The sequence below is a fragment of the Equus asinus genome, chromosome 30 (genome assembly GCF_041296235.1).
Source record: "Equus asinus isolate D_3611 breed Donkey chromosome 30, EquAss-T2T_v2, whole genome shotgun sequence".
Lineage (NCBI taxonomy): Eukaryota > Metazoa > Chordata > Mammalia > Perissodactyla > Equidae > Equus > Equus asinus.
In genome coordinates, this window is record NC_091819.1 from 16,693,350 (window position 1) to 16,721,090 (window position 27,741).

General features: G+C 37.0%; 1 protein-coding gene across 3 annotated transcripts in view; it reads left to right on the plus strand.

The window, feature by feature from the left end:
• Positions 1-11,251: 11,251 nt before the first annotated feature.
• LYPLAL1 (lysophospholipase like 1) overlaps positions 11,252-27,741 on the plus strand; it is a 42,833-nt gene continuing 26,343 nt past the window's right edge. Inside the window, exons 1-2 of one of the 3 annotated variants that reach the window (XM_014849870.3) lie at positions 11,287-11,442; positions 16,505-16,604. In XM_014849870.3, the coding sequence (XP_014705356.3) occupies positions 11,349-11,442; positions 16,505-16,604 (194 nt within the window). In that variant the 5' untranslated portion in view covers positions 11,287-11,348. Of the gene's footprint in view, positions 11,443-12,130; positions 12,223-16,504; positions 16,605-27,741 lie in introns of those variants that run through there. The other 2 variants (XM_070501447.1, XM_070501446.1) reach the window with 2 other exon arrangements.

A 27,741-nucleotide genomic window follows, 5' to 3' on the forward strand; every position in this document is an offset into this window, starting at 1 on the left:
CCCACCCCAAAGAAAAGCTATAAATTTAAGCCAATATAAACTTGTCAGAGTTTTCCCTCACAATTTCACACCAGGGCGTGGTGCTGCACAGCTGGGGAGCTGAGCTAATAAGTGTTGAAAAATGAAAAATGCTGCTTTATGGCATCACATAAACTGGCAAAAAGAATACTTTTACCTCCACCCCATTTTTGACAAACAAATGCCGAAAAGTAGATGCTGTAAGAATGAGACTTTACGGCATTGGACCCATGGGGCAAACAGAATTGTCTTGTGGGATTTTGTTTTTATTGAATACTATATGTAATAAGAAGTGGCATAACATTTATAAAATCTAATCACTTCGTGTTCCATTTTGAACCTCAAAGGGGTCATTTCTAGGAAAGCTGTTGGAAATACTGCATAATGATCTATTTATCCGGTAGTGAAACAGGATTATCCCTTCTACAAGGCAACTGAGCTTTCCCTAACAATATAAATACTGTAATATGAATGCACACATTGAGGATTTTGAGGAACATCATGTTCAACAAATATTTACGGAATAGCTATAATAGAGTTCAAAGAGTGATGCCAAGGCCTCTCGTGTAATTTACATTAAATAATATAATCAGGATCCAGCTGTTTTTCTTGGGCTGGTTTGTTTCCTAACTGATGGCCATTCACTCACTCACTCATTTTCTCACTCAATTAATCACTGGCTATTCATTCAACACTCAATCAGCAAACATCTACTGCAAGTTTACCGTGACCAAGACACACAGGCCTACTAAATCATGAGAACTATACCATCATAGCAACACATCCCACATTTATCATGAGATGAAATCTCTTTATTCAGGGCCTAGACATCAACTTGATGGAGCCAGAACAAGGTAAGCAAGAAAAGAGAGTCCACTGTGAGGGTACATTTCTTCTCCTTGGAGAAACACATTGAACTTCAGTGAAGAGAGGGGACAGAGCAGCTCAAGGTCCTATCCTGAGGCTTCTAGGTGTTGTTAGACTTCAGTGGGAGGGAGTTTTTTATTATAATACTTAAAGAACTATGACTGTCTATTCTACATATGTCTTTCCTGATTCTTCATAGCCGGAAATATATTCTCTCTCCTCTGAATTTGTTGACATTTTATCTATGACCTTAAAGGAGCTCTTGGTATTTACTTTTTATTATAGACACGTATACCTCTTGTCTCCCTACTAAATGTAAACTCCTTAAAGGTAGGACTAAAGTCAGATGTATCTTTCATTCACCAACAGTATTTAACACAGTGCATTATGGCTATCGTATATGGTGTGGTTGAATGAATGTCTTCAAGGGACTCAACCAATGCATAATCAAATACTCACAGCATCAGATAATACTTATTGTCGCACTAAATAAAGATGAAAAATATAAGTACTAATTGAGAAAACTAAAAAGAATGCCTAACATTTGGAAGAAGTACCATTTCGGTAGTCTAAATCATGTGCCCATCAATAAATAATAGGATGAAATGAGGGAATTCTGATGTCAGTTTTTAAAATGTGGAATTACATGAAGAAGCCACTGAAAAGTGACCTTATCCAAATTTCCAAAAGTATTTGAGTATATTTGATAGGACACAATTGAGGACTACAATTTACATGAACTAAGTCATATTATCATTTTTATGTTCCATAATTTAATAAAATGCATCACTGGAGTATTTTCCTCACAAACAAATGCAAATTCTGCAAATGGCAGATGATTTCCAGGAATGAATCTATTCCCCTGTCACTATTATTATTCTCAGTGTTACTATACTGAGCATTTCTCCCGTCACTATTACTACTCTCAGTGTTACTCTACTGAGTATTATTACTACTCAGTATTACTAAGTTACTACTCAGTTTACCATTACATACACGAAAATGGTAAAAACAAAAAATATTTTGGTTAATTGAAGTAGCTTCTAACTATTAAGCAGATAGCTTTAAAATGTATCATTTTCTCATCACCCTGCTGCTGTACTCTGAGCTATAGAAAAGAAATATAAGTTCTTTAAGAGTACAGACTTGTCAATTATCTTTGTTTTAGTGCTCAAGATATAGCTGACAATCTACCAGTGCTAACAACATCTTAACTAACTTGATCAGGTTTAATGAAAAGTACTACCAAACCTCAGGTAATAGTCCCTACATTTTTGGTATCCAGTTGAACTTCTGGATGACTAACAACGCAAAGGCAGTTTACCACATTTCCACATCATCTCTAGGAAGCTTACGTCTATTCTTGATTTCACTCTAGAAGAGAAGATCATTACATCTTTTTAAGACTCAGACCGTTCATATTTGGGAGGTGGTGAATACTGGACAGTTTTACATGAACACGAGCCATCTGGATATGTGAGTAATCACTAATCTTGTACCACTTACAGTGAGGATTTTTTATCCCTTTGAATTCAAATGATGGCCATCACAATACAACTTCACTGGGGTAGGCACAAAATACCTTAAAGTCTTAAGTGAGCTTAAGTGAATCAAGTGCAAACAGCAAGGCCCAAGAGAAACACGCCTTGGGATGGAATAAAGCACTTCTTCAAACAACATGGGAGGCAGGCAAAGAAACTTCAGCAGGACAGCTTGGAATGTAGTCACGTGGAATGTGGTGACATCTTTTGAGGAAAGGATTTAGTCCACGACAGGTCGAAAAAGACAATAATTATAAACAGTGACAACCTCTGAGAACAGTAGCTAGAGCTACAAATTAAAGTTCCCTCTTCAAAGGCCTTTGTTTTAAGCTTCAGATCCCAAAATAATTGTCATGATTAGCATAATCTTTGAACGTAAGGAACAGCCTTTTTTTCCTAACTCGGGATATAGAGCACTATTTAAGAAAAAAAATATATTTGATTCTTTGCAGTATTTGTGCGGTCTTTTTTGAGCTTATGTGAACTTTTTAAATGAAATCCCTAAAGAAGATTCTTGGGTTGATCCTATTGGAAATGCCTTAGAGATCTGTGGAACATAGCTAAGAAATAGTTGCTGTTGAGTACAAAGAGTATGGCTGAACCCTTAATATCACACTCTATATTTTTCTTCTCTTTTTTTTCCTAACTCAGAAGTGAACAAGTCCCCTTAATGATGTTATGAGGGAAACTTAGTGCTTTACTCAATGCACAACTTGTAGGGGAAAAAAAGCATGGACCTTGTGTTTATGGCCAGGGCCATAGGTCAAAATGAAAATCAAAATGTCCTGTGTGAGTTGAAATAATCAAGAGATTTCACTGGCAGTGTATATTGATGTTTTCTGGAAGTTTGTTTTAAGACAAAGAATATATTTATTGATAGTTCGGTCTTTTCACTGCTCTGATGAATGGCTTAAAGACAATGATGAGATTTGTCTATGGGGGTGTATATCAAAGGAAACATGGAATTTGCCTTCTCTATTTCCATTCTAGTATGTCTTCTCTGAATAAGCAACAAATTGGTGGTAGCTATTACTCCAAGTGGCTTCCAGATGTTAACCATGTGACTGAACAGAACTATTCTCTGATGAGAGTGGCAAGAGAGGGGAATTGTTAGTATATGCGATGATTTTAGTAACCACGAAACACACCTTTTTGTCTATCACCTCCACCTGCACGATGTAAAAAACCTACATAAATAGGATACTTTTTTGTGGGGAAGAGGAAGATTTAAATCTATATGGCATATGTGACTCTACTTTTTTTTAAAGAAGAAATAACTAACTTAATAAAAGCTGATTATTATCCTTTAATGCTTTACAGTTTTTTAGATCTGAAATATTATGTCTATGCTCTATAGAAAGGGATATACATTCTTACAGTCTATGTAAAGATATGACAAACCCTTCTGATGTTTTACATAGTCTAGGTAAAAATTTCCTGTTAAATTTTTTCAGCTAAAGTTGAACATTGATGCACTTTACATTTTTTGTTATGAAAAACAAATAATTCACACTTTTGCAAGTGAAGGTATGTACTTTTTCTGGCTTTCTTGAAATTATATTATTATTAGAAGCAACTGCCAGCAGACTTCATGGGTGGCATTTCTCACCAAGAAGCAAGACATGAATCAATATTTTTATTAGAGTCAACCGACTTGTCTTCATAAACAAAATATTACTAATGTTTTTCCATTTAGACTTCAATGTTAGAAGAAAGAATATACAAATTTTCAGAAGAGAGAAATAAACTACTCAGATAAACAGTTTTTCAAAGGCTATTATTGGTGCAAATTGAAGCAAGAAGTTGAGATTGTCAGTTTAACTGACAAAAGTTGATGTTATAGTGTGTTTTTTAAAAATGTAAATTATTGAGTAGCTTGCTTATTTATCTCTTGTGCTTTTCCTATTGACACAGCTGCAGTTGATATTTTTGAATGTCCTTTGCCTATTATGCATTCTATAATCACTATGTAAATATAAACTAGTGGGGAATATGAGAAAAAAAGTAAGCAAAAATTCTCTCTCTCTCCACACACACGCACACACCTGCAGCCCGCCTTCAAGTGAGAGAATAATTGCAAAGGACTTAGCACAGGAGCAACATTAAATGGAAGCTCTTTATTTTTGCTGATTTTTTTTAGGCTCACAGTATGGAAGTGAAGAGCAGGAAAGACAGCAAGACAAATGGTCAAATGTGCAAACACCATGTTAGTGCTGGCCGTGCTTGCTGTAGGAGCAGGCAGAAAGGGCACTTGGGCTCAATGAAGACCACCCACAGGAAGAGAAGGTAGACTTGCATTTTGAAGAATAAGCCGGCAAGTAACCAAGGGGAAGGGGAGAGCTACTCCTGGCTGAGAGATCAGAATGGGCAAGGGCAAAGGGGTGGGAGGCAGCCCAGCACATCTGGAGAACTCCAGGTGTTCAATATGATGAAAAAGCAGACCAGGAGACTGGCTGTCTCTACAAATAAATGGGGAAATAAGTTGAGGTGTGTTTCGAAGAGTTTTTTGACAACCGGTTTTGTAAAATCAAACCTTACGTTAGATGTAAAAGCATCTTTTTAAAAAAACCGACAACTCTGTGAAGAATCCTTTTATAGTCTAGGCAATGGGAATATAAAGAAGGAAAAAAATCCAGTTTGCCTTCAAGAAGGTCACAGAAATACACACTCAATGAAATATAAATGATACCATATTTAATTTACCTTGTAAACTTAGTCTTTGAGCTGTATATCATACTTTCTTAAAATAAGGCATTCCTATAAGAGTGACCTCATTTGCTTGTTGCTTCCATGTTTGGATTTGCAAGAGTCATCCTGAAAAGTAATGTTTCCAAATAGGATAGCTTTACCTCTAGAGTGTATAAGACAGTCCTTCGGAATGTGGAAAGAAAATATTAAGATTTGTTTATATCTTATTTTTATCCCATGCTTTTAAATTTCCACTTTTATGTTTTATATGCACACAATGTATTACTAAGTAGTATCATCACTAATTTATAAATAAATAAATATACATATATAAGAGATATGCTAAAAACTTTTTACTGATGGGGCATACAGTGGAAAACTTTTGGAGACAATCACTATAAAAGTTAATTATTTTTCGAGGCCAGCCCAGTGGCATAGGGGTTAGGTTTGCACACTCAGCTTCAGTGGCCCAGAGTTCGCTGGTCTGGATTCGGGGCAAGGACCTACATACTGCTCATCAAGCCATACTGTGGCGACGTCCCACATTTAAAGTAGAGTAAGATGGGCACGTGTTTTAGCTCAGGGCTAATCTTCTTCTTCAAAAAAAAAAGTTCATTATTTTTCTCCTATCAACTAAGCTGGACAATGTGGTAGCTAACACCAGGTGAACAGTGCTGCTTTGGTTCAAAAGCACACGGCCTCTCGTAAGCCTTGCTTTTTGGGATTTGGACTGAACCTGTGGCCATTAATCTCAAATGTTGTTGCTCTCAAAAACATAAAAGCATGGAGCAGTGTAGTCACATCTGAGATGCACACAATTCTAGGGAGCCCTTTGGTGGGTTCACTAAACCTCTAAAGCACATTCAAAATGATATGTGTATGTGTGTTGGTGTCCCTTTCACTTAAGATGGTCTGTAACTTTACACTGAATCTTAAAGGAGACCATGAACATCCCCCATCCATCACCACCATCAGTTTACTAGTCTTGCCATAGGACTACATCCTTTCTCATGGGCTGGCTGATCTTTGTGCTCCAATCACACACACCATGTTTTAAGCAACCAGCCTCCCTGGATTATGGCTCTTTCTTTTCCTTGTCTTTATGATCTGGTTCTTCTTTTCATTCAGGGTCATGTCCTAGCTTTCTTTGATTCCCTTTACAAGATTTCTTAACAATGGGCTTTGTGTTTTTCAAAAACTTTTGCATCTCATGCGAAGCTGGGAACCAGTCCTCATATTGCAATCCTGGCCCCGGCCTTGTCTGGGTTTCTCCAAGTCTTGGCCTGTCCACATCTCTAGCTCTTTCTGGCGACTGCCAGCATGCCCAAATGACAAATAGATGACTGAAGGAGTGTAGAGTTTCACTCTTTTTCTTCAAAATATAACTCAATTAAAAGCATAATTTAATTCTAACAGGAAATATTCATGATACTGTTCTAGGTCTTTCAGGAGGGCGCAAAGATAAAGAAAATAGTTCTTGCCCTTAAGGAAACTACAAGTTAGTAGATCACAGGGCTGGCAGGACAAGTATTCAAATTTAGGTGTCATACCTCAAATCCATTGCAACTTCTGTCATAGAACACTGACAATTTTGTCTATAATTAGTTTAGAATTGTGTGTGAGTTTTCAGATTTTCAACACTGTTTAATAAAGATATTTATTTTCACTTCTATTCTTTTACTCTGTTAACCTCTGTGAAGGCAAATTAAACAAATATATGCAAAGGAAAATATACAATGAATGCCAAATTAATTCGGAATAATCACTGGTTTAAACTCCTATTTTGCCACTTGCATCCATTGATCTATTGTGATAGAAAGTACATAACATAAGACTTCTCATCTTAACCATTTTTAAGTGTAATGTACAGTAGTATTAAGTATGGCCAGGCTGTTGTGAATCAGATCTCCAGAACTTTTTCATCTTCTAAATACGAAACTCCATCTGAAACTCTATAGCCATTAATCAACAACTCTTCTTTTCTGCCTTCACTCACCCCCTGGTAACCACCATTCTACCTTCTGTCTCTATGAATATGACTACTCTAGACACTTCATATAATATGACTACTCTAGACACTTCATATAAGTGGAATCATATAGTATTTGTGTTTTTACGACTAGCTTATTTCACTTAGCATAATGTCCTCAAGGTTCCTTCATGTTGTATCATGTGGTAGGATTTCTTCCCTTTTTAAGGCTGAATAATATTCCATTGTATGTATACACCACACTTTGTCTATCCATTTATCTCTTGATGGATATTTGGGTTGCTTCCATCTCTTGGCTATTGTGAAGAGTACTACTATAAACATGAGTCTACAAATATCTCTTTGAGTTCTTGCTTTCAATTATTTTGGATATATACACTTGCAGCCATTTTCAATCTATACAAAGAAAATTTGCTCTTAAAGAATGATGTTTTGTCAGCATTTTGTAAGAAAGTAAATTCTCTGAAAGAATAATAATAAAAAGGAATGGTATTTGCCTTTAGAAAATGAATTAAAGAGAATTTTACAAAGCTTCTTTATTTTCTTAATAAAATACAGATATGACAATAGAAAATCCATTAGCATATCTTTACATAAAATACTTCACATTGGTCAATGATATAGATAGATACATACATACTTACATACACACATATATATCTTGAAAACAGTCCACTTCTGAATAAATTGCACTTATTTTTCAAATTGCAAAATTGACTTCATATTATCTGATTATCTTTTTAAAAGATCTTTTTTTTTTCAACTCTCTTTCCCCCTGGTTTTTAGAAACCACCAAGAAAAGAGTAGGAAGAGAGAGTAAGGGTGCTAAAGACCCCCTCGCCAAGTATCTCTAGTAGGAGTAGTGGGGTGAGGTAGGGGGACTCCCCACATCTGTATCTAGAAGAATTGAACTGAAAAAGTTTAAGGTCCCTAGACTGAGGCAATGGCGATATTAAAGTTTATAATTTCATATAACAATTCCTTTCTACAGAGTTTAATTTCACTGTTTTATAGGAATTCAGGACTTTTAAGCTTTTTCAAGTTTTTCTTTCATCAATGGCTAAGGGGAATGTATAAAGGAACTCACTTTGGTAATTTATAAAATTTTTAAAAGTTGCCTAACACTGAGACATTTTGTTCAATGTGCATGTATCCTTTATGCATAGGTGTTTCTATGTCCCTTTGAACAACGCAACAGATAAAAACCAAACAATAGAGACCATACAATGTGATGATCAAGAATGAGGAAAACAACAATGCCTAACTGTGTATTGTCTGAAGTAATAATGTGATTTCATTTAACTGTAATCATTTGAAAATACCAAATATACTACTCTAAGTAGCTAATCTTTCAATCATTTTTTTAAAGCCAACGAGCGTGCCCTAAAGAATTTCTAAACACATAATGGGACAGTGAGCTAAACTCTGACCTTGCCATTTCTACCTTTAGATCCCAATAGATGTTGAAACTCTGCAAAAAAGGAGTTGTTTTTTACCTTTGCTTTTATTTTGTTGACTTGTTTTCTTAGTTTAGACATTGAAGTTACCAAAAGCAGGTGCACCAACAATGGGCATATAGACTGGCTGAAAACAAATGAGTAACAACAAAAAATTAAGAGATACACAAAGAGTAAAAGAATGTATGAATAAAACATCTCCCAGGGATAATTTTTCCCCCTGGTTCAAGAGGGCAAAAGATGTACCATAAGAGAAGCAAACAACCAACCTGAAACTTAATTACATTTCAAAGTAATGCAGTTACATGAAAGGAACAAAACACTGTTGTTCAATAGTTGGCCTACCAGATGGCATTTCTAAATTTAGTAATCTAAACCCTTCTGTTCGTTCTACAAATAAAGATGAAAGGAATAGCAACAATAGCTAAGGATTTAAAACACTGGAAATAAAAGAGCACTTTGATTAGGTTTGGAAGAATCTGACTTATTGTAATCATCCCGAATGTGGGAAGGCTCAATTTCTAGGGGAAGCTCAGAATCCCAACCTTCAGGTATTGCTCATCTAACAGCTCACACTGGTGCTCATTCAAGTGGAGGAGCAAACTAGGAACTCCTAATGAATAGAGACTCTGAAGGGCTACAGTCCCAATCTCAGAAGTAGTTTTTTTAATAAAATAGTTGGGACATGTCCTGTCTTATTTTTTGAGCTAATGTGTAAACGTGGGTAGTAGTTAAGGACTTGGACTCTGGAGTCAGATAGGCCCAAAATGTGAGTCCAGGTCTACAAACAACCAGCAGCATGACCTTGAGCCAAATTCCTTACCTCTCTGAGCCTCATCAGCCAAAACAGAAAGTAATAGCACAAAGTTTTATGGGAACTTACTTATGACAGTGCTTGGCACCTAGTAAGGCCCAATGAATTTCCGGTGTTTATTATTATAATTAGCAATCATATTAACCGTAACTGTTAAATAATTATGTTTTGGGGTTTTCGCTGTCTCAAAAGCATGGGGTAGTGACAGCAAGGTTTTTTGATAGTAAATAGACTTCTCAGAGTAGAACTGAAACCCTTACCTGGCATATCTCCACGTGGCTTCTCCTAGCATAGCACTGCACTCTTCTCACCTGCCTCTTGAAAGTTATCAACAATGCAGAAAAGGTAGTTCTAGAGACAGAAGTATTTTTTGAGAATTGACTATCAGAGCTCAGCCCACCCCATCCTGTCCTCCTTAATGACCTCACTGTCACTCTGGGAACTCTCAGCTGAACTTCTTTAGCCTTTACTGAAAAGACTCAGAGTTCCTTTTTGATCTGGTTAACTAATAGCATGTAGGACCATCCCCATCCACAGCATTGGTATAACACTGTGGTAGAATAGAGCTTAGCTTGGCAACTGACCCATGATGATAAGCACTTTAGTCACTTGGGAGTAGCGTGATTACACGCTGAACAAATAAAAGATAAGTTCTAATTACTTAAATATGATGCAGACTACAATGAATGGAAGGCTGCTGTTTAATGACACTTAAAGTTGTACTGGGTTGTTTGTTAAATTTTACGTGAAGAAAGAGCCACCTGCTGGGGCTACAGCCCTGAGTATTAAAAGATGTTCATGGTTAGGCCTTTATATAGAAAGTAATTCTATTTTTTTTTTGGTATTGTTAAAATTATGATGCAATATACATAAAATTTATCATTTTAACCATTTTTAAGTGCATTAAATACATTTACAATGTTGTGCAACCATCAACACTATTTCCAGAATTTTCTCATCTGTACCCATTAAATCATCTCCCCATTCTCCTCTCCCCTCAGCCCTTGGTAACCACTGCTCCACTTTCTGTCTTTATGAATTTTCCTATTCTAGATACATCATATAAATGGAATCACACAAAATTTGGCCTTTTATGTCTGGCTTATTTCACTTAGCTTACTGTTTTCACGGTTCACCTATGTTGCAGCATGTATCAAAATTTCCTTCATTTTTAAGGCTGAATAATATTATACTGTATGGATAGACCACATTTTGTTTTCCATTCATTCATCGACGGACCTTCGGGTTGCTTCCATCTTTGGGCTATTGTGAGTAATGCTGCTATGAACACTGGTGTACAAGTACCTGTTAAGAGTCCCTTCTTTCATTTCTTTTGCCTGTATACCTAGATGCAGAATTGCTAGATCATGCGGTAATTCTATTTAACTTTTTGAGGAACCACCAAACTGCTTCCCCAGCTGCTTCACCGTTTTACATGCCCATCAGCAATGCACAAGGGTCCCAATTTCTCCGCATCATCACCATCATTTATTTTCCCTTTTTCCAATAATAGCCATCTTCATGGGTTTGAAATGATACCTCTTTAAATTAGATTTGCTTTGTAAACTAGTTTTAAAAACTACACAAAGAGTTATTATTCTATGGCTATCTTATCCTGTATGTAAAAAGCTACAAACATCCTGTTCAAATCCCAAAGTAGAAGGGAAAATACAGCTTTACCTGTTAAATCTTAAATATAATAACACCAATATTTCTCCAAGTAAAAAGGTCATCCTGAGTTTTAGGAAGGCAGTCAAAAATCCTACAGCAAATAAATATATCTATCGGCCTTACTGAAGCTGTCACTTGCATACCTTTCTTAGCAAAACCAAGCTCCCAGCACAGCTAGAAGACTTGGCCCGGAGGCGGGACAGCGCCTGCCCCTCCACGCATGCGCGTCCCCGGCTCGCCCCCGGCAGGCCAGCGGGGCGGCGGAGGGCGGGGCCCGCGGAAGTCGCCTCGGAGTGGCAGCGATGGCGGCCGCCTGGGGCTCAGTTCGCCTGCAGCGCTGCATGGTGTCACCGGCTGGGAGGCACAGCGCCTCTCTGATCTTCCTGCACGGCTCAGGTGGATTCTAGTTTTACGTCCGGGTTTTCTGCAGCCTGGGAAACGTCCTGCCCTCGGGTCCCCCAGTGTTGCCCCAGTGGGGCAGGCGCCGGGCCCCCAGCAGCGACCTGTGGGCTCGGAGAGGGTGACTCTCCCCTCGCTGGACACATAGGCCTGGTAACCTGTCCCCAGCCGTCGCCCCTTGTCTTACTTTTTCTATCTTGCGGTCCTTGGCCCATTGGCCTCGCTTCCAGCCCTTGTGTCCCGCCGCTCGGCCAGACCCTCCATCCACATCATTCTCTCCATTGCAACCCTTGCCGGTCACCACCCCCACCCCCCACCCCCCACATCCCCAGGTTTAAACAGAGCAGGTTAGTAAGGTAAGTCTTCTGCTAGAGACAAATTATTTAGTACTTTTCAGGGTCAGTTACGAATGATTGAGTTTTCAGCCGCATTGTATTATTTGCCATTGTTTTCTTTCCCAAGTCTCCCATACTAACGTAGATGATTGAGATTCACAGTTAACTTAAATAATATTTATTGTCTCCTTTCTATGAGGCACTGTGCCAGAGCTGCAGTGCTTTTCCCTCTTTCTGCTCGCCCTTCCTTTATTCCCCTCTTTCCTCCTCTTGCCATTAAGTCCCCAAGAATACAGCACAAAGTCAACTCTGAGTCCCAGGGGCTGAGTTTTCCTTCCACTTCCTGCCTTTGTAATGCGTGCTTAATTCTGTATGGCGTTTCTTACACTCATCTGTAATGACTTCTGTCTGTCCTCCCCACTGGATGGTGAGCTCCTCGAGGGTAAGGATCCTTGTTTTAATTTTTGCATCCCTCGTGCTTGGCCCAGGGTACGTTCTTGGGAAATGTTTTTTTAAAGAAATGAGATGCAGCCAGTGTCTGCAGGGGGCCTACCTAAAGTTAAACACAAAAACAATTCATTTGAGTCGGCAGTGGGCGGGAGATCCCATGATGGCGCGTGATTTACTGCCAAGTAAATTGTAAGGAGAAAACTGTGGTTAGGCGTTATTAAGGCGTTTGGAAGATGAAGAGCTTGTCAGATTTGCCAGAGAAAGTGGTCTTTGAGCTGAGACGTGTAAAGAGGATGGTGATTGGATAGTGGAGGGGATTGGAAAGATACAAGGTAGAGAAACGAGCAGTGGTGGGAAGTATTCTCCTTTTTAGAATGAGTCCCCCATGGATCGTTGAACAGCTTGCCCAAGGTCGCTTTGCTATTGTGAGTGGTGGTGGAATTGAGATTTGAAGCCAGATCTCTCTGACTCCAAAATCAGTGCTCTGGAGGGGTAAGGTGAAAAAACTTTGAACTAGGGTGTGACATTTTGGAAACAGGGAAGAAAGAGGCCAAAGATAGTTAAAGGGAAAGACTTGACTGATGAAATGTGTTTAGAAGGGGAGGTGTCTAAGATGGCAGCAATGTTTTGCAACTAGGAGACTATTGTTAATACTTTTCTGAGCTCCCATGATGTTCATTTATAAATACATGTGGTTGTGTTAGAGGAAATGTGTGGCTTCTGGTTAGTCCAAATAGGGGCAAACCAGTTTTAACAGTTTCATCGTGCTCGTGGAATAAGGTGGTGGCTTGCTAAAAAGTGGGCTTTGTGAATGGATGGATGGATGATATTCTGTAGCATTCACTTTTGCTTTTCAAGGTTGAAAAAGTGTTTTTAGAGGCAGATTTTTTTTTTTTTTTAAATCTTAAAACCTTAAGGTTCTCTTTTAGGATATGGCAGCCATAGAAGAATATATGGGAATGTAAGTTAATATATAGCCAATATAATTTGAACCTTTCCTACTACTGAAATAAAGTACCTTCTTTCAGGAGGATAAAAACAAATGAGAGTTTAATTAGCTTTGTTCAATTTCTCAGATTAGAACCATTTACTCTGTTACGTCCTCCTTTAGTCCACTATGGTTCTCCTTTCAATAGTATTCATCATATTTGTAATTACGTACCTTAATGTCTGTATTCCACACCAAACTATAAGGTTCATGCAGGCCCAAACCGTGGATGTCTTGCTTTCTCCCCATATAGTAAATCTCAGCGAATTGACTGAGTTAGTTCTGACTAAAGTCACCAGGAACCTCTGTGTTGCCAAATGTAATGGACATTTTTCAATTATCCACTTATTTGAACCATCAACGGCATTCACTTTTCTTCTTGAAACACTTTCCTGGTTCTTTCTACTTCCGTTCGCTCCTTCTCGTTTCTTTTGCAGACTCATCTTCCTCTACCTGGCCATTAATGTTGGGGTTCCTCAAAATTCGGTCCTGGGTCCTCTTCTCACTTGACCTTTTTTGCCCCAGGCTAAACTCCATAGAAGCCCATGGATTCAATTTTTACCTGTGTACAAGTGACACAAATGTGTGGCTCCATTTTAGGTCTCCTTTGAGTTCTAAATGTGTTTGTCCAACTGCCCAATAATCATTCATTCATTAATCCATTCATTCAAGAAATATCTATTACATGGCCACTGTGTGAGGCACTGCTCTAGGTTCTGGGCATTCAGCAATGAACAAAACAAACAAAAACCCTGCTCACGTGGAGCTTACATTCTAGCAGAAGAAATATTATATAACAGACGATAGTAAGTTCTGTGGGAAAAAAGAAAGCAGGATACAGAGGATGAGAGGTATGGGGATACAGTTTTAAATAAGGTGGTCAGAGTAGGCCTCACTGTGACGATGACACTTCAGCCGGATTGAAGAGAGTGACTTGGTGAGTGAGTCATGTGGACATTGGATTAGACTGTTAGAGACAAGGGAAAAGCCAGGACAAAGGTCCTGAGGTAGGATCGCTGACATTCAAGGACAGCACTAGGGCTATTGTGCCTGGAGTGAGAGGAGCAGAAGGTATCCAGAAGGTACAGGCATCAAGGTGGAGTGGGGCAGGGGCCCGCACACTTTTTCTGTGAGGGGTCAGATAGTAACCATTTTAGCTTTTGTGGGCCACCTATGGTCTCTTTCACTTGTTTTTCTTTTTCCCTTCCCTTTTTTTCTTTCTTCTTTTTTTTTTTCCTGTATGACTCTTTAAAAATGTGAAAACCATTCTTAGCTTGTGGCCCTTAAGGACCTGAGTTTTGTCCTCTAGCCTGCTCCAATGTGCTCAACCCCTGGTGTAGGACCTTGTGTACATTACAAAGAGATACCTCACGCTCATGGTGTACAGACTTGGCGTTTTGTGTGCTTCCTGTCTCAGTGCATGGTGCTATTGTTCACCCAGTTGTCCTGGCCAAAAACCTCACCTCAGGGGCCGGCCCCATGGCCCAGGGGTTAAGTTCACATGCTCTGCTTCAGCAGCCCAGGGTTTCGCAGGTTCAGATCCTGGGCACAGACGTGGCACTGCTCATCAGGCCATGCTGAGGTGGTGTCCCACACAGCACAACCAGAAGGACCTACAACTAGAATATACAACTATAGTAGTGAGGGGCTTTGGGGAAAAGGAGAAAAAAAAAACCAAAAGAAGATTGGCAACAAATGTTAGGTGCCAATCTTTAAAAAAAAACAAAGCAGAAACAAAAACCTCATCTCATCCTTGAAACCTTTCACCATTGACCCCTCATAACTAATCTATTGCCAATTTCTGTTAATTTCATCTCCTAAATATCTCTAGTATCTGTTCTGTGTATTCCACTGGTATCGCCCTAGTTTAAGCATCACTCACATGGACAGTAGTAGCCTCCTAACTCCTCTCCCCAAGTCTGCTTCTGCCCTTCAGTTCTGTCTTCACACAGAGTGACCTTTAGAAGCATGCCCTCTTTCAACCAAAAAGTCCTGTACCCCATGCTCTTAGGGTGTGTCAGGTCCCTACAGTTTCTCTAGCCTCATTGTGCACTCACTGCTCTTCTTCTCCTTCTCAGATGTTGAACTTCTTCTTCCTGTAAAGGCTCTTAGCATTTGTCATGTCCTATCTGAGAAGAGCTTTCCTTCTGCACTTCACTTTTCACCAGCCTGTAGATTTTAGTTCAGACCGTTCACCAACTATCTGTTGAATGCCCGATATGTGTCAGTCCTGTTCTAGGCATTAAATGAACAAATAACTCAGTGGATAAAACACAAAAGACCCTTGCTTTGCAGAGCCTATATTCTAGTGACGTTATCCCTGAACCCCTTAACTGGGTCAGCTCTGCTTATAATAAACCCTGGCGGCATCAGCTGTCTTCTTTCCATGGTTACATTTGTCTTTCACGTTTACATGTATGATTATTTGACTAAAGTCTGTTTCTCACAATAAACTATATACTCTGTGAGAGTAGCGGCTCTTTCTGCCCCTCATCTTCCCATCACTTCCTCTCTAGAGTGAGCACAGTGCCTGGCACATTAATAGGTATTCAATAGATATGTTTTGAATTGGTGTTTTCATGAATTAATTGATTCAGAAATTTGTTGTTACCTTTAAAATTTCCTCTTCAGGACTCCATAAGATGGACGTATATTTCCTTCCATTTTTTTAATGGAAATATGCATACGTTAATTCTTGCATGAATTTTGATTATATGTCAGCCTTGGGATGTATAATCATTATTTTCAGTCATAGAAACATGTTATCAAAATTAAATTTTAATTTCTTCAAGTTAAAAATAAAAGTATGCTGAATACCCCTTTTGAACGATTTTATTATTTTAACCAAGAAAATTGTTTTACGTTGTTCCAACTATAAAAGTTTATAAGCACTTGAGGAATTTACTATTTTTTAAGAGTAAGATAAGAAATGACAGTGTTTAAAATCAGATATAGAAAGAATTTTTTTCTTAGAAAAATTGAATTACTTTATTTATTTGTTCCTGTTATACCCTTTAAATGGGGAAACTTAGAATTCAAGCTTAAACAAGGTCTGTAAAGTGATCAGTGGTGGTTAAGAGAAAAATAATCAAAATTATTCCTAGCTTTTGATTCCTGACCAATTAATTCACACTGATAAATTGGTTTCTGGACAGTTATTTTTATGGATGGAGATCTTTTTAATTCCTTTTTCCAGCCTCTGTGTGACATGAAAGTTATATACTGACTTTAAGTACACTGTATTGTCAAAATGTGTTATCTTAATCTGGATTTTGTCACTCATCAGGTGATTCTGGACAAGGATTGAGAACGTGGATCAAGCAGGTTTTAAATCAAGATTTAACATTCCAACACATAAAAATTATTTATCCAACAGCTCCTCCCAGGTATGCAGTAATTTATCTCACTCTTCAGTATAACTCTGTGCATAAAATATATATAAATAGATGTATCAGCTAGATGTTCTTTAAGCTTAGTTCTGTGTTTAAAATATTTTAAATTGGGGTACTTTTGTTCCAGACCATTTTATTTTATTTTTTTTGCAATTACACTGTTGGGCCAAGTTTTGCTAAGTGAGTAATTCCCTCATTGGAAAGCATTTCCTGAAGCTCTTTTTTTGTTTTTCTTTTGAGGAAGATTAGCTCTGAGCCAACATCTGCTGCCAGTCCTCTGCTTTGTTTGTTTTTTGCTGAGGAAGACTGGCCCTAAGCTAACATCCGTGCCCATCTTCCTCTACTTTGTATGCAGGACTCCTACCACAGCATGGCTTGCCAAGTGGTGCCATGTCCGCACCCAGGATCTGAACTGGTGAACCCCGGGCTGCCAAAGCGCAACATGCGCACTTAACCACTGCGCCACCAGGCCAACCCCCCTGAAGCTCTTAAATTAAACTTTGTCCCCAGCACAAGCTACTGAACTCTGCTTCCTCTGGCCCTGCAGATTGCTGTCTTTCAAACTTTCTTTTTCCCTTCATCCACTCCAAAAAGAAACAAATCCCTCCAAAGAGCATAATCTTTCTAATAATTTAATTAAGCCAGAGTTCGTAATCTCTGGAAAAGGGTCTCGTGGCATTCATTCTACATTTAAAAGGATTTACGAGTACTGTTAAGCTTTTGGAATCAATAAACCAGAATAGAAATATGGACTTGACTACTTAATAAATATTTAGGTTATACAACCTGTAAACAACATTGTCTCACGGAATGCACAATCAGGAGATGGGTATAGTTTTGAAGTCAAACTGCTTTTTATAATGATTAAGTTCACATCTGCATAGCCTTTTTATTCTGAATGCTTGCTTTAAACTGGGGTTTGCAAATACTTTGTTGTGTAAGTGAAATAATGTGCTGAGCTGTGCAACCCAATCTGATTTCCCATTGTCTGTTCTTGATTTGTTCTTATGAAGCACACAGTGTACTTATGCAAGTGCTTTGCTTTATTTTTGTGTTAACTTAGGATTACAGAGAAGTAGAACCAGAACTTCAAGGGCCTTTTTCTATGCACTATTAAGATTTTAGTTACCTCAGTTGATAGAATTGAAAAAGGTAGAACAATAAAATGATAATTTTATTGTAAGATTTAAGATTCAAAAAAAATTATTATTTTAATATAATTTTAGAGGAATTTAGTAGTTTGGTAGTGTAGATAAAAGACCTAAGGACCAGTGGGTTGTTTTTGCACTGTAAGTTGAATGTCTTTGCAAATGTCAAGAGAACTTGTTATTCATTATTGATTATTAGGGTGAGTGAAGTTGGAAAGGAGAAAGACAGTGGTATTCCTATGGGGATGGGAAAGATAAGTTCATTTTAGCCTAAATATAAATGTAATTATCTGATAAAATTGAATGGAAGGTCATTGGAAACATGATTTTAGAAATTAATATTTTTCAGCTTATGAATTTCATGTCATCACCAACTGTGATATGAATTCTAGATCAGCGTATTTCAGACTTTAGGCCAGAGATATTTCTGAGAATCCAAAACTCTCCATGTGCCCTACGCATTATTTGTGGGTGCTGTTGTGATTTAGTAAAATATAAAATCATTGAAATATTTCACTGAATCCATAGTAACTTTTTGGTATTATATGTTTTCATGGTCAGTGGCTACTTGGACAGATCATCCAACATTTTAGGCCATGCTCACCAAAGAAATGTAATTCCAGCTGCATGTGCAAATTTAAATTTTCTTGGTACCATGTTATAAAAAGGAAAAAGAAACCAGTAAAATTAATTTTAATAATATATTTTATTTACCCCATTATATCCAAAATATCAATGTGTAATTAATATGAAATTATCAAAGTGATGTTTTACATGTTTTGTTCATTCTAAATCTTTGAAATGTGTATATTTTATGTGGACAGCACACAACAGTTTGGATGCTAATTAATTAATTTTCAATTAAATAAAATTAAAAGCTCAGTTCCTCTGTTGTACTAGCCACGTTTTTAAATGCTCTATAGCTGTATGTGGCTGGGGGCTACCATCTTGGACAGCGTAATTCTAGACCTTAAAAAGGAATTCCCATTGACAGTATGTCAGGGGCCATTGTTCCAGATCAAATCATCATTTTTACTTAAATTTCTCATGAGTTATCATCCTTGAACTTGTGTAAGATTTTTTTTTTCTTAAATGACGAGATGACTTATTCTTTCCCAAGCAGGGATGACTCTCCCTCAGGGAACATTTGGCTGTGTTGGGCGAAATTTCTGGTTGTCATAACCGGCAGGAGGGGCAGCCTAAAAGGCTTCTGGCATCTAGTGGGTGGAGGCCAGGGACGCTGCTAAACATTCACAGAGCACGGGACAGCCCCACAACAAAAAATTATCCCGTCCAGGATCTCATGGTGCCTAGGCTGACAAACACTGCTTTAAATTACACCTCTGTCCCACACATGCTAGACGATTAGTATCTTGATTCTCCTTTAGGTTAAAAAAAATGTCCCTGTGTGGTCAGCTCTGCTAATATTTTAGAGAAACAAATATCAGAGGTAATTAAAGGATGAAGGGCATCATTGTTTTTGAATCAATACAAAAAGAAGCTGAGACTGCACCTAAGAACAGGTCTTTATGTACTAGGCTCCCTTTATTTTTAGACTTAATTACTCTAGGTCAGAAACGTTAAAAACAAAATTCTACTTTCCTTCAAAAGCCTTTCTAGTCTCAAATTTACTCTTGTGAGCATGGAGTTGTAAAGTTTTGCTTCCATGTTTTCACTCATTCTGAGTCCTAAAATGAAGTAAAGAGCTCAAAATTCAGTATAATTTGCAATTTTCTATCCTGGAACTCAAGAGCTTTTCAAAACTTTTCAGAAAGAGTATATATATATGTTTTTACTATAAATAGGATCAACATTGTGGAGTATTACATTTCAGACCCCTATCCTTGATTAGAAGCATCAAATAAAACACTGAAATAAAACATGCAATTAAGGATAATAATGCCAGTTAGTTTGCTACTGATATGCAAATCAAGTAAGTTTGTAAAGTATTCTTATTTCTTTCAAATATAAATACCGGAACCCTCAACTGACCTAGCAAAATTATTTCGTGTTTAAATATTTAGCAATTCGTAGATTATGCAGCTCTACCATATTTCACTGGTCCTTTTCCATATTGGAAATCAAATATCATTGATCAAGGACAGCCAATGGCTGCGAAACTTGACTTACGATTTTCTAAGTGTTGGAAGGGATCTTCCAAGTGATATAACAAGCAAGACCTGTTTAATATTTTATCATACTAGAAAATGTATTTCAACATTACTGTGAAATCATTTTTCTTTTTTATGAATAGTGCAGAAATCGTCAAATTTTAATTTCTGATGTCTCAGACTCTCTGAGAAATTAGAAACGTCATTTAATATATCATTTAAAATTACAAGATCTAGGGCCCGACCTCATGGCCCAGCGGTTAAGTTCTTGTGCTCCACTTGGGCAGCCCCGGGGTTCCGCCGGTTCGGATCCTGGGTGCAGACATGGCACCGCTCACCAGGTCACGTTGAGGCGGCGTCCCACTTGCCACAACTAGAAGGACCCACAACTAAAATATACATCTATGTACTGGGGGGTTTGGGGAGAAAAAGCAAAAAAAAAGAAAAAGAAGAAGACAGGCAACAGTTGTTAGCTCAGGTGCCAATCTTTAAAAAGAAAATTACAAGATCTAAAATATTTTCATTTTCAAATATGAACCATATCTCTTGACTGAGGACTTTGCAATCTTAGTTCATCTTACATCTCATTGCAATTTTGGTATATGCTATTTTCTTTCTGTTTTAATGTATTTCGCAATTATTGCGACTTAAGTATATCGGCATTAAATGCCCTGTGTTGAGGTAGTTAAAACACTAGATTGATGATGTTTACAAACTAAACAATAATATTCTATTCACTTGTCATATTGAAATTGATGATGATACTTTCTTCATTTCATGGTGAATTAAATGTAATATATTTTAAGAATTTTCATATTTTTAGACCTAATCTTTTGTGCCACAAATTATTGTTTCTTAGGTTTTTTTTATTAATTTATGTTTGGTAGTCACATATTACGACTCCTGTTCACAATCTGGCCTTTTTCAGGTAAACCTTTTCCAGATTGTTCAATCGGTGCAGCCCAAATGCTTCAGATTTTAGGACTGTAAGTGGTGATTTTATATAAATAGAGTTAATAAAAATTTGTCATAGGAGCTGGGCCTGTGGCATAGTGATTAAGTTCATGCACTGTGTTTCAGTGGCCCAGGGTTCACTGGGTTGGATCCCGGGCATGGACCTGCACACAGCTTGGCAAGCCATGCTGTGGCAGGCGTCCTACATATAAATAGAGGAAGATGGGCACAGATGTTAGCTCAGAGCCAATCTTCCTCAGCAAAAGAGGAAGATTGGCGGTGGATGTTAGCTCAAGGCTAATCTTCCTAAAAAAAAAAAAAATTCGTCCTAGCGGAACTTTTTAGAAAGCTTTTACGCTTTCCTAACTAAAAGTGAAAAGTTGAGTAAACCACAAGTATTTTAAAAAATAGATGAACATTGTTAAGACTGTCTTCCTATCTGGAATGTCTTACTTGTTTATTTAGTTTTACAAATGTGGGTTCATACTAAACATACGATTATAAATTCTGCCTTTTTTCACTTAACACTGTGATGATTTTTCCCTATAAAGATTTCTCATTGAATGGTCTTAGAAAACTATTTTAATACCTATAGAATATTCCTTAAAAATTTTCCTCTTGGAGACTATTTTAGTTTTTATCCTCAGTTTATAACTATGCACATCTATTTATTCTATTTCTGATTTTCCTTCAGGAAAAATTCCTGGAAAGTACTCAGAGGCCGTAAAGTCAATTTCGTTTTGTTAGGGGATTAACTGTTCCGAATTGTTTTCCAAAAGTGAAGCATTTGCATTGTTAACAGTAGTGTATCAGGATACTAATTTCACTGAACACTTACTAACATTAATTTATCCTAAAAAGAGATTCTGATTTTATCATTGAGATTCTCTAAGAGTTATCAGTTATCAAATAAGCAATGTTTTCAACATCACTAACTAATTCATCTTAGCCTATTAGTCTAATGTGTTTAGGTGAAAACATATATAGATATAGATATGTGATTTTTTTCCTGTACACTCAAAAATTTTAAAATATTTTTTCTTGGTCGCAAAATTAATTGTTGCCTTTACAATGATACCTACTTTATAATTTGACAGCCTCTAAAAGATGTAAGACTGAAAAGAAAAATATAGAAAAGTATCGAAACAGGTACAGACTACTAATTTGTTGATCAATTTTAAGCTTAGTTAATGGACATATGCTTTGAAAATATATGTGCAGTCACGTTTATGTTATATATATATATTTTAGTGCTATTTATATTTAAGTGTGTCATGTATTAATAAAAGTAATGCATTTGTAATACATAGAGTGACAAATATAGTAATATATGAACAATAAATTCGCTTGGTATGCCTTCTAATTATTTTGAATCAACAGTCTGATTTGTATTATACATTGTGGAATCTTTGAGAAACCAGTACTTCAGATAAAGAAGAAAAGTGAAGACTTTCAGAAATATATATATAATCTCATTCTTGATTAAAATAAAATTGTGAAGGCCATTAATGAAGAACTTGTCAGTTCTGGGTCTTAATTTTCACGTGTCTAGAGGAACAGATTGGACTAGATCTCTAAAGTCCTTTGCAGTCATTAACTTTTTTAGATTTGGGGACCCTTCAGATTTTACCCATATATATAGAACAAGAATGAGTAATGTAGTATTCATCTTCTTTTCTGCCACAGTTGTTAGACCAATAGGTCAGGGAAATACCTGAGATATAATATTGTTCAGTAGGATATTGAAGACGTATGGAATTATTGTGGTACAACAGTTAAGAATGGGTCTCTGGATTAGGTGGACCTTTGCTTGAATCCTGATCTCTCTGCTTAATGCTGTAAAGCCTTGAGCAAGGTATTTCACCTGTCTATTGGTGTCCCCATTTCGTCAACTGCAAAGTGGTGATAATAATTGTATCTACCTCAAAGAGTTGTTATGAGAATATATAATATTGTTGGACATGTAATGTACATAAATTCTTCAGCATGATGTCTGACATAAACACTCAATAAATGTTAGTTATTAATAGTAGCCTATGATATCCTTGTGGGCAGGATGTAGAAATATTATCCAAATAATTAATTACTGATAAGCCTTGAGGAAATTTTCCAGACTTGTGTTTCTGGGTTGTATTCTTAAGCAATTGTTTGGGTTAGCAGTTTTACTTTCGCATAGATGAGGGGACACTGTTCAAATTTTCAGATAATGTAAAGCTGAGAAATACAATGAATATGTTGAATAACAAAAGAGAAATCTAAAATGATCTGATATCTAGAGTAGGGATCAGCAAACTACAGTCTGTGAGTTAAATATGGCCAACCATCTATTTTTATAAGTAAAGTTTTATTGGAACACAGCCACACTCTTTCATTTACGTATTATCTATGGTTGCTTTTGTGCTACAAAGCAGAGTTCAGTAGTTGCCATAGAGACTCTGTGGTCCACAGAACCTAAAATGTTTACTATCTGGCCTTAACAGAAAGAGTTTACTCACCCCTGGTCTGGAGCAGTAGCTTTCAAAAGTTTTAAACTCCAATTCACAATGGGATATATATTTACTCACTGATCCTATACACACATTTCAACAAGTAAAATATTACAGATGCCTGAGTGTGGGGTTGCCAGGTTTATTTAAGAAATGAAAAGGCAATATTTAGGACATACTTATACTAAAAAGTTATTTACCTGAAATTAAAATTTAACTGGTGTCCTCTCTTTTAGCTACAATTCCACTTGGTTGTTATCCCCAGAGAGTTTGATTTAATTGGTTTGGGATGTGGCCAGGGCAGAAAGATTTTTAAAAGCTACATTGCTGGTTCTTGTATTCAGCCAAAGGTCAGGTCCACCACTGGTCTAGTACTCATAAAAGCCTGAACCAGGTCGCTGTGGTGGAAATGTAATTAAAGTGATCAATTCAGGAGAGATTCACAGAGCAGAGACCAGGAGAAATTGAAAATTAAGGGAAATGAGAAGTTGGTGATGGTAAGGTAGGAAATCTAGGAGAAAACTGTACATACCGTGATTGAACATGCAGGGTGTTTTGTTTGAGATATTTTAAATTTAGCATACTGGCAGGATGTTCAGGAAGTAGCATCCAGTTAGAAGACCTTTTATTTTTTTAATTTTACAGTTAATTTAAAAATTAGGGTTTTAAATTATTTTTAAAATATATTGTTCACAATAAGAATCTCTTGGGAAATTTATTAAACTGTGGATTTTTAGGTTACAACCTCTTAGATTCTGCTTGAGTATGTATGCGATGGAGCTCATAACTTGCATTTTTAAGAGCACCACTTCTGATATAGGTGGGTTCAAAGTGTCTACCAGTCCTTCATATTCAAATATACTGACATGTTTTTTAAAAAATACAGAATCTTCCTTCCCAGCTCTGAATTCTGAACAGATTTTTGGATGTAATCTGGCTCCCTGTGTAGTTTTGCTGCATCAAAATTTTAGAGCTATTACTTTGGAAAATAGAGGTTAATTTGAAATGAATTTTTAAAAGCATTTTTGCAGGGCATAACTTTGAAAATATTTATCTATGTGGTTGAGATTATTTGAAATATTAACTTTTAAATATGTTTTTATACTTCACATGTCTCTTCTTCTGATTTATGCTTTGATTAAACATGAGCAATTAACACTGGAATTGTAGAAGCCAGTGCAATTCTTAAACTCTCTCCTATGTTGTGTGACCTTTCCCCCTTTGGGGCCAGGAAGGCGAATTCTTTTACAGTTGTTACCACCAGAAATGTTTATTTCTACTGAAACTTTAAATCAGGAGAGATGATTATCACCCAATTTAAAACAGGTAATGGTAAGTTTTAGAGTTTATTTTAGATTTGTACTAGCTGCATGGTGGTATACTTAAGATAATATCATTCTTCCTCCCTTTTTGTGGGGAGGCACCTTCTATTTAATATTTTTAAAGATTCTCAGAGTTCTTCTGTTTATGTATTACTTATTTCTTCCTGACTCTTCTGTATCAGTGACTAAACATTGAGCAAATGATTTGAGCTGTCTTTATTATCATTAAAGCCTTTTTAGAAATTTTAACGCTTTGCAGCACAATTCCTTGTGATCTCTCATTCAAAAAGCCTTTTTGGTCTCTCCCTAGGTTTTACCATCCTCCCTCAAGAATTAATCACTTCTGGCTTTGTGCTTAAATATAATTTACATATCCAGTAGATGCCTTCTTGGCTGGCATTGCCAAAACCATAATATATTGACTAGGATAGCAAAGCAGTCTGAGTACAGAATCCTTGATTACTTGTTTATTTATTTTTCTGCAGTCCTTTACAGTTGACTTCCACACACCTAATTTGATAGGCCTTTGTTTTGGTGACTGAGCTTGGTGGATCTTTCCTAAGCATTTTTTTTTTTTCTCATTTTTTTTTATTGTGGTCATAATAGCTTATAACATAGTCAGATTTCAGTTGTACATTATTGTTTGTCATACAGCGTATGAGTATGCCCCTTCACCCCTTGTGCCCACCCTCCACCCCTTTCCCCTGGTAACCACTAGTTTATTCTCTTTGTCCATAAGTTTGTTTATAGTCCACATATAAGTGAAATCTTATGGTGTTTGTGTTTCTCTGTCTGGCTTATTTCGCTTAACATGATGCCCTCAAGCTTCATCCATGTGATTGCAAATGGGAGAATTTTGTCTTTTTTATGGCCAAGTAGTATTCCATTGTATATATTCCACATCTTCTTTATCCAGTCATCCGTCAGTGGGCACTTGGGGGCTTCCACGTCTTGGCGATTGTGAATAACGCTGCAATGAACATAGGGGTGCATAAGTCTCTTTGTATTGTTGATTTCATGTTCTTTGGGTAAATACCCAGTAGTGGGATAGCTGGGTCATATGGTAGTTCTATTTTTAATTTTTTGAGAAATCTCCATACTGTTTTCCACAGTGGCATTCCCACCAGCAGTGGATGAGGGTTCTCTTTTCTCCACAACTTCTCCAACATTTGTTGTTTTTTGTCTTGGTGATTATAGCCATTCTAACAGGTGTAAGATGTATCTAAATGTTGTTTTGATTTGTGTTTCCCTGATGATTAGTGATGTTGAGCATCTTTTCATGTGCCTATTGGCCATCTGTATGTCTTCTTTGGAAAAATGTCTGTTCATATCTTCTGTCCACTTTTTGATTGAGTTGTTTGGTTTTTTTTGTACTTCACTTGTGTGAGCTCTTTATATATTATGGAGATTAACCCCTTATCAGATACATGATTTGCAAATATTTTCTCCCAGTTGGTGGGTTGTTTTTTCATTTTGATCTTGGTTTCCTTTACCTTCCAGAAGCTCTTTAGTCTGATGAAGTCCCACTTGTTTCTTTTTTCTTTTGTTTCCCTTGTCTGAGTGGACATGGTATTAAAAAAGATCCTCTTAAGTCTGATATCAAAGAGTGTACTGCCTATATTCTCTTCTAGAAGTTTTATGGTTTCAAGTCTTACTTTCAAGTCTTTGGTCCATTTTGAGTCTGTTTTTGTGCATGGGGAAAGATAATGGTCTACTTTCATTCTTTTGCATGTGGCTGTCCATTGTTCCCAGTATCATTTATTAAAGAGGCTTTCCTTACCCCAGTGTATGTTCTTGGCTTCTTTGTCGAAGATAAGCTGTCCATAGATGTGTGGTTTTATTGCTGGGCTTTCAATTCTGTTCCATTGATCTGTGTCCCCGTTCTTGTACCAGTACCATGCTGTTTTGATTACTATAGCTTTGTAATATATTTTGAAGTTAGGGATTGCAATGCCACCAGCTTTGTTCTTGTTTTTCAGTCTTGCTTTGGCTATTCAGGGTCTTTTGTTGCCCCAGATGAATGTTAAGATTCTTTGTTCTATTTCTGTGAAGAATGTCATTGGGATTCTTATTGGGATTGCATTAAATTTGTAGATTGCTTTAGGTAGAATGGACATTTTAATTATGTTTGTTCTTCCAATCCCTGTGCATGGAATATCTTTCCATTTCTTTATGTCATTATCGATTTCTTTCAGCAATGTCTTATAGTTTTCTTTGTATAGGTCTTTCACCTCCTTGGTTAAATTTATTCCTAGATGTTTTATTCTTTTTGTTGTGATTGTAAATGGAATTATATTCTTGAGTTCTTATTCTGTTAGTTCATTATTTGAGTATAGAAATGCTACTGATTTTTGTAAGTTGACTTTATACCCTGCAACTTTGCTGTAGTTGTTGATTATTTCTAATAGTTTTCCGGTGGATTCTTTAAGATTTTCTATATATAAAATCATGTCATCTGCAAATGGCGAGAGTTTCACTTCTTCACTCCCTATTCAGATTCCTTTTATTTCTTTTTCTTGCCTAATTGCTTTGGCCAAAACCTCTAGTACTGTGTTGAATAAGAGTGGTGAGAGTGGGCACCCTTGTCTTGCTCCTGTTCTCAGAGGGATGGCTTTCAGTTTTTCCCCATCGAGTATGATGTTGGCTGTGGGTTTGTCATATATGGCCTTTATCATGTTCAGGTACTTTCCTTCTATACCCCTTTTATTGAGAATTTTTATCATGAATGGTTGTTGGATCTTGTTAAATGCTTTCTCTGCTTCTATGGAGATTATCATGTGGTTTTTGTTTCTCATTTTGTTAATGTGGTGAATCACATTGATGGGTTTGTGGATACTGAACCATCCTTATGTCCCTGGTATGAATCCCACTTGATCATGGTCTGTGAACTTTTTAATGTATTGCTGTATTCGGCTTGCCAATATTTTGTTGAGGATTTTTGCATCTATGTTCATCAGCAATATTGACCTGTAATTTTCCTTCTTTGTGTTGTCCTTATCTGGCTTTGGTATCAGGGTGATGTTGGCCTCGTAGAATGTGTTAGGAATATTTCCATCTTCCTCAATTTTTTGGAATAGTTTGAGAAGAATGGGTAATGAATCTTCTTTGAA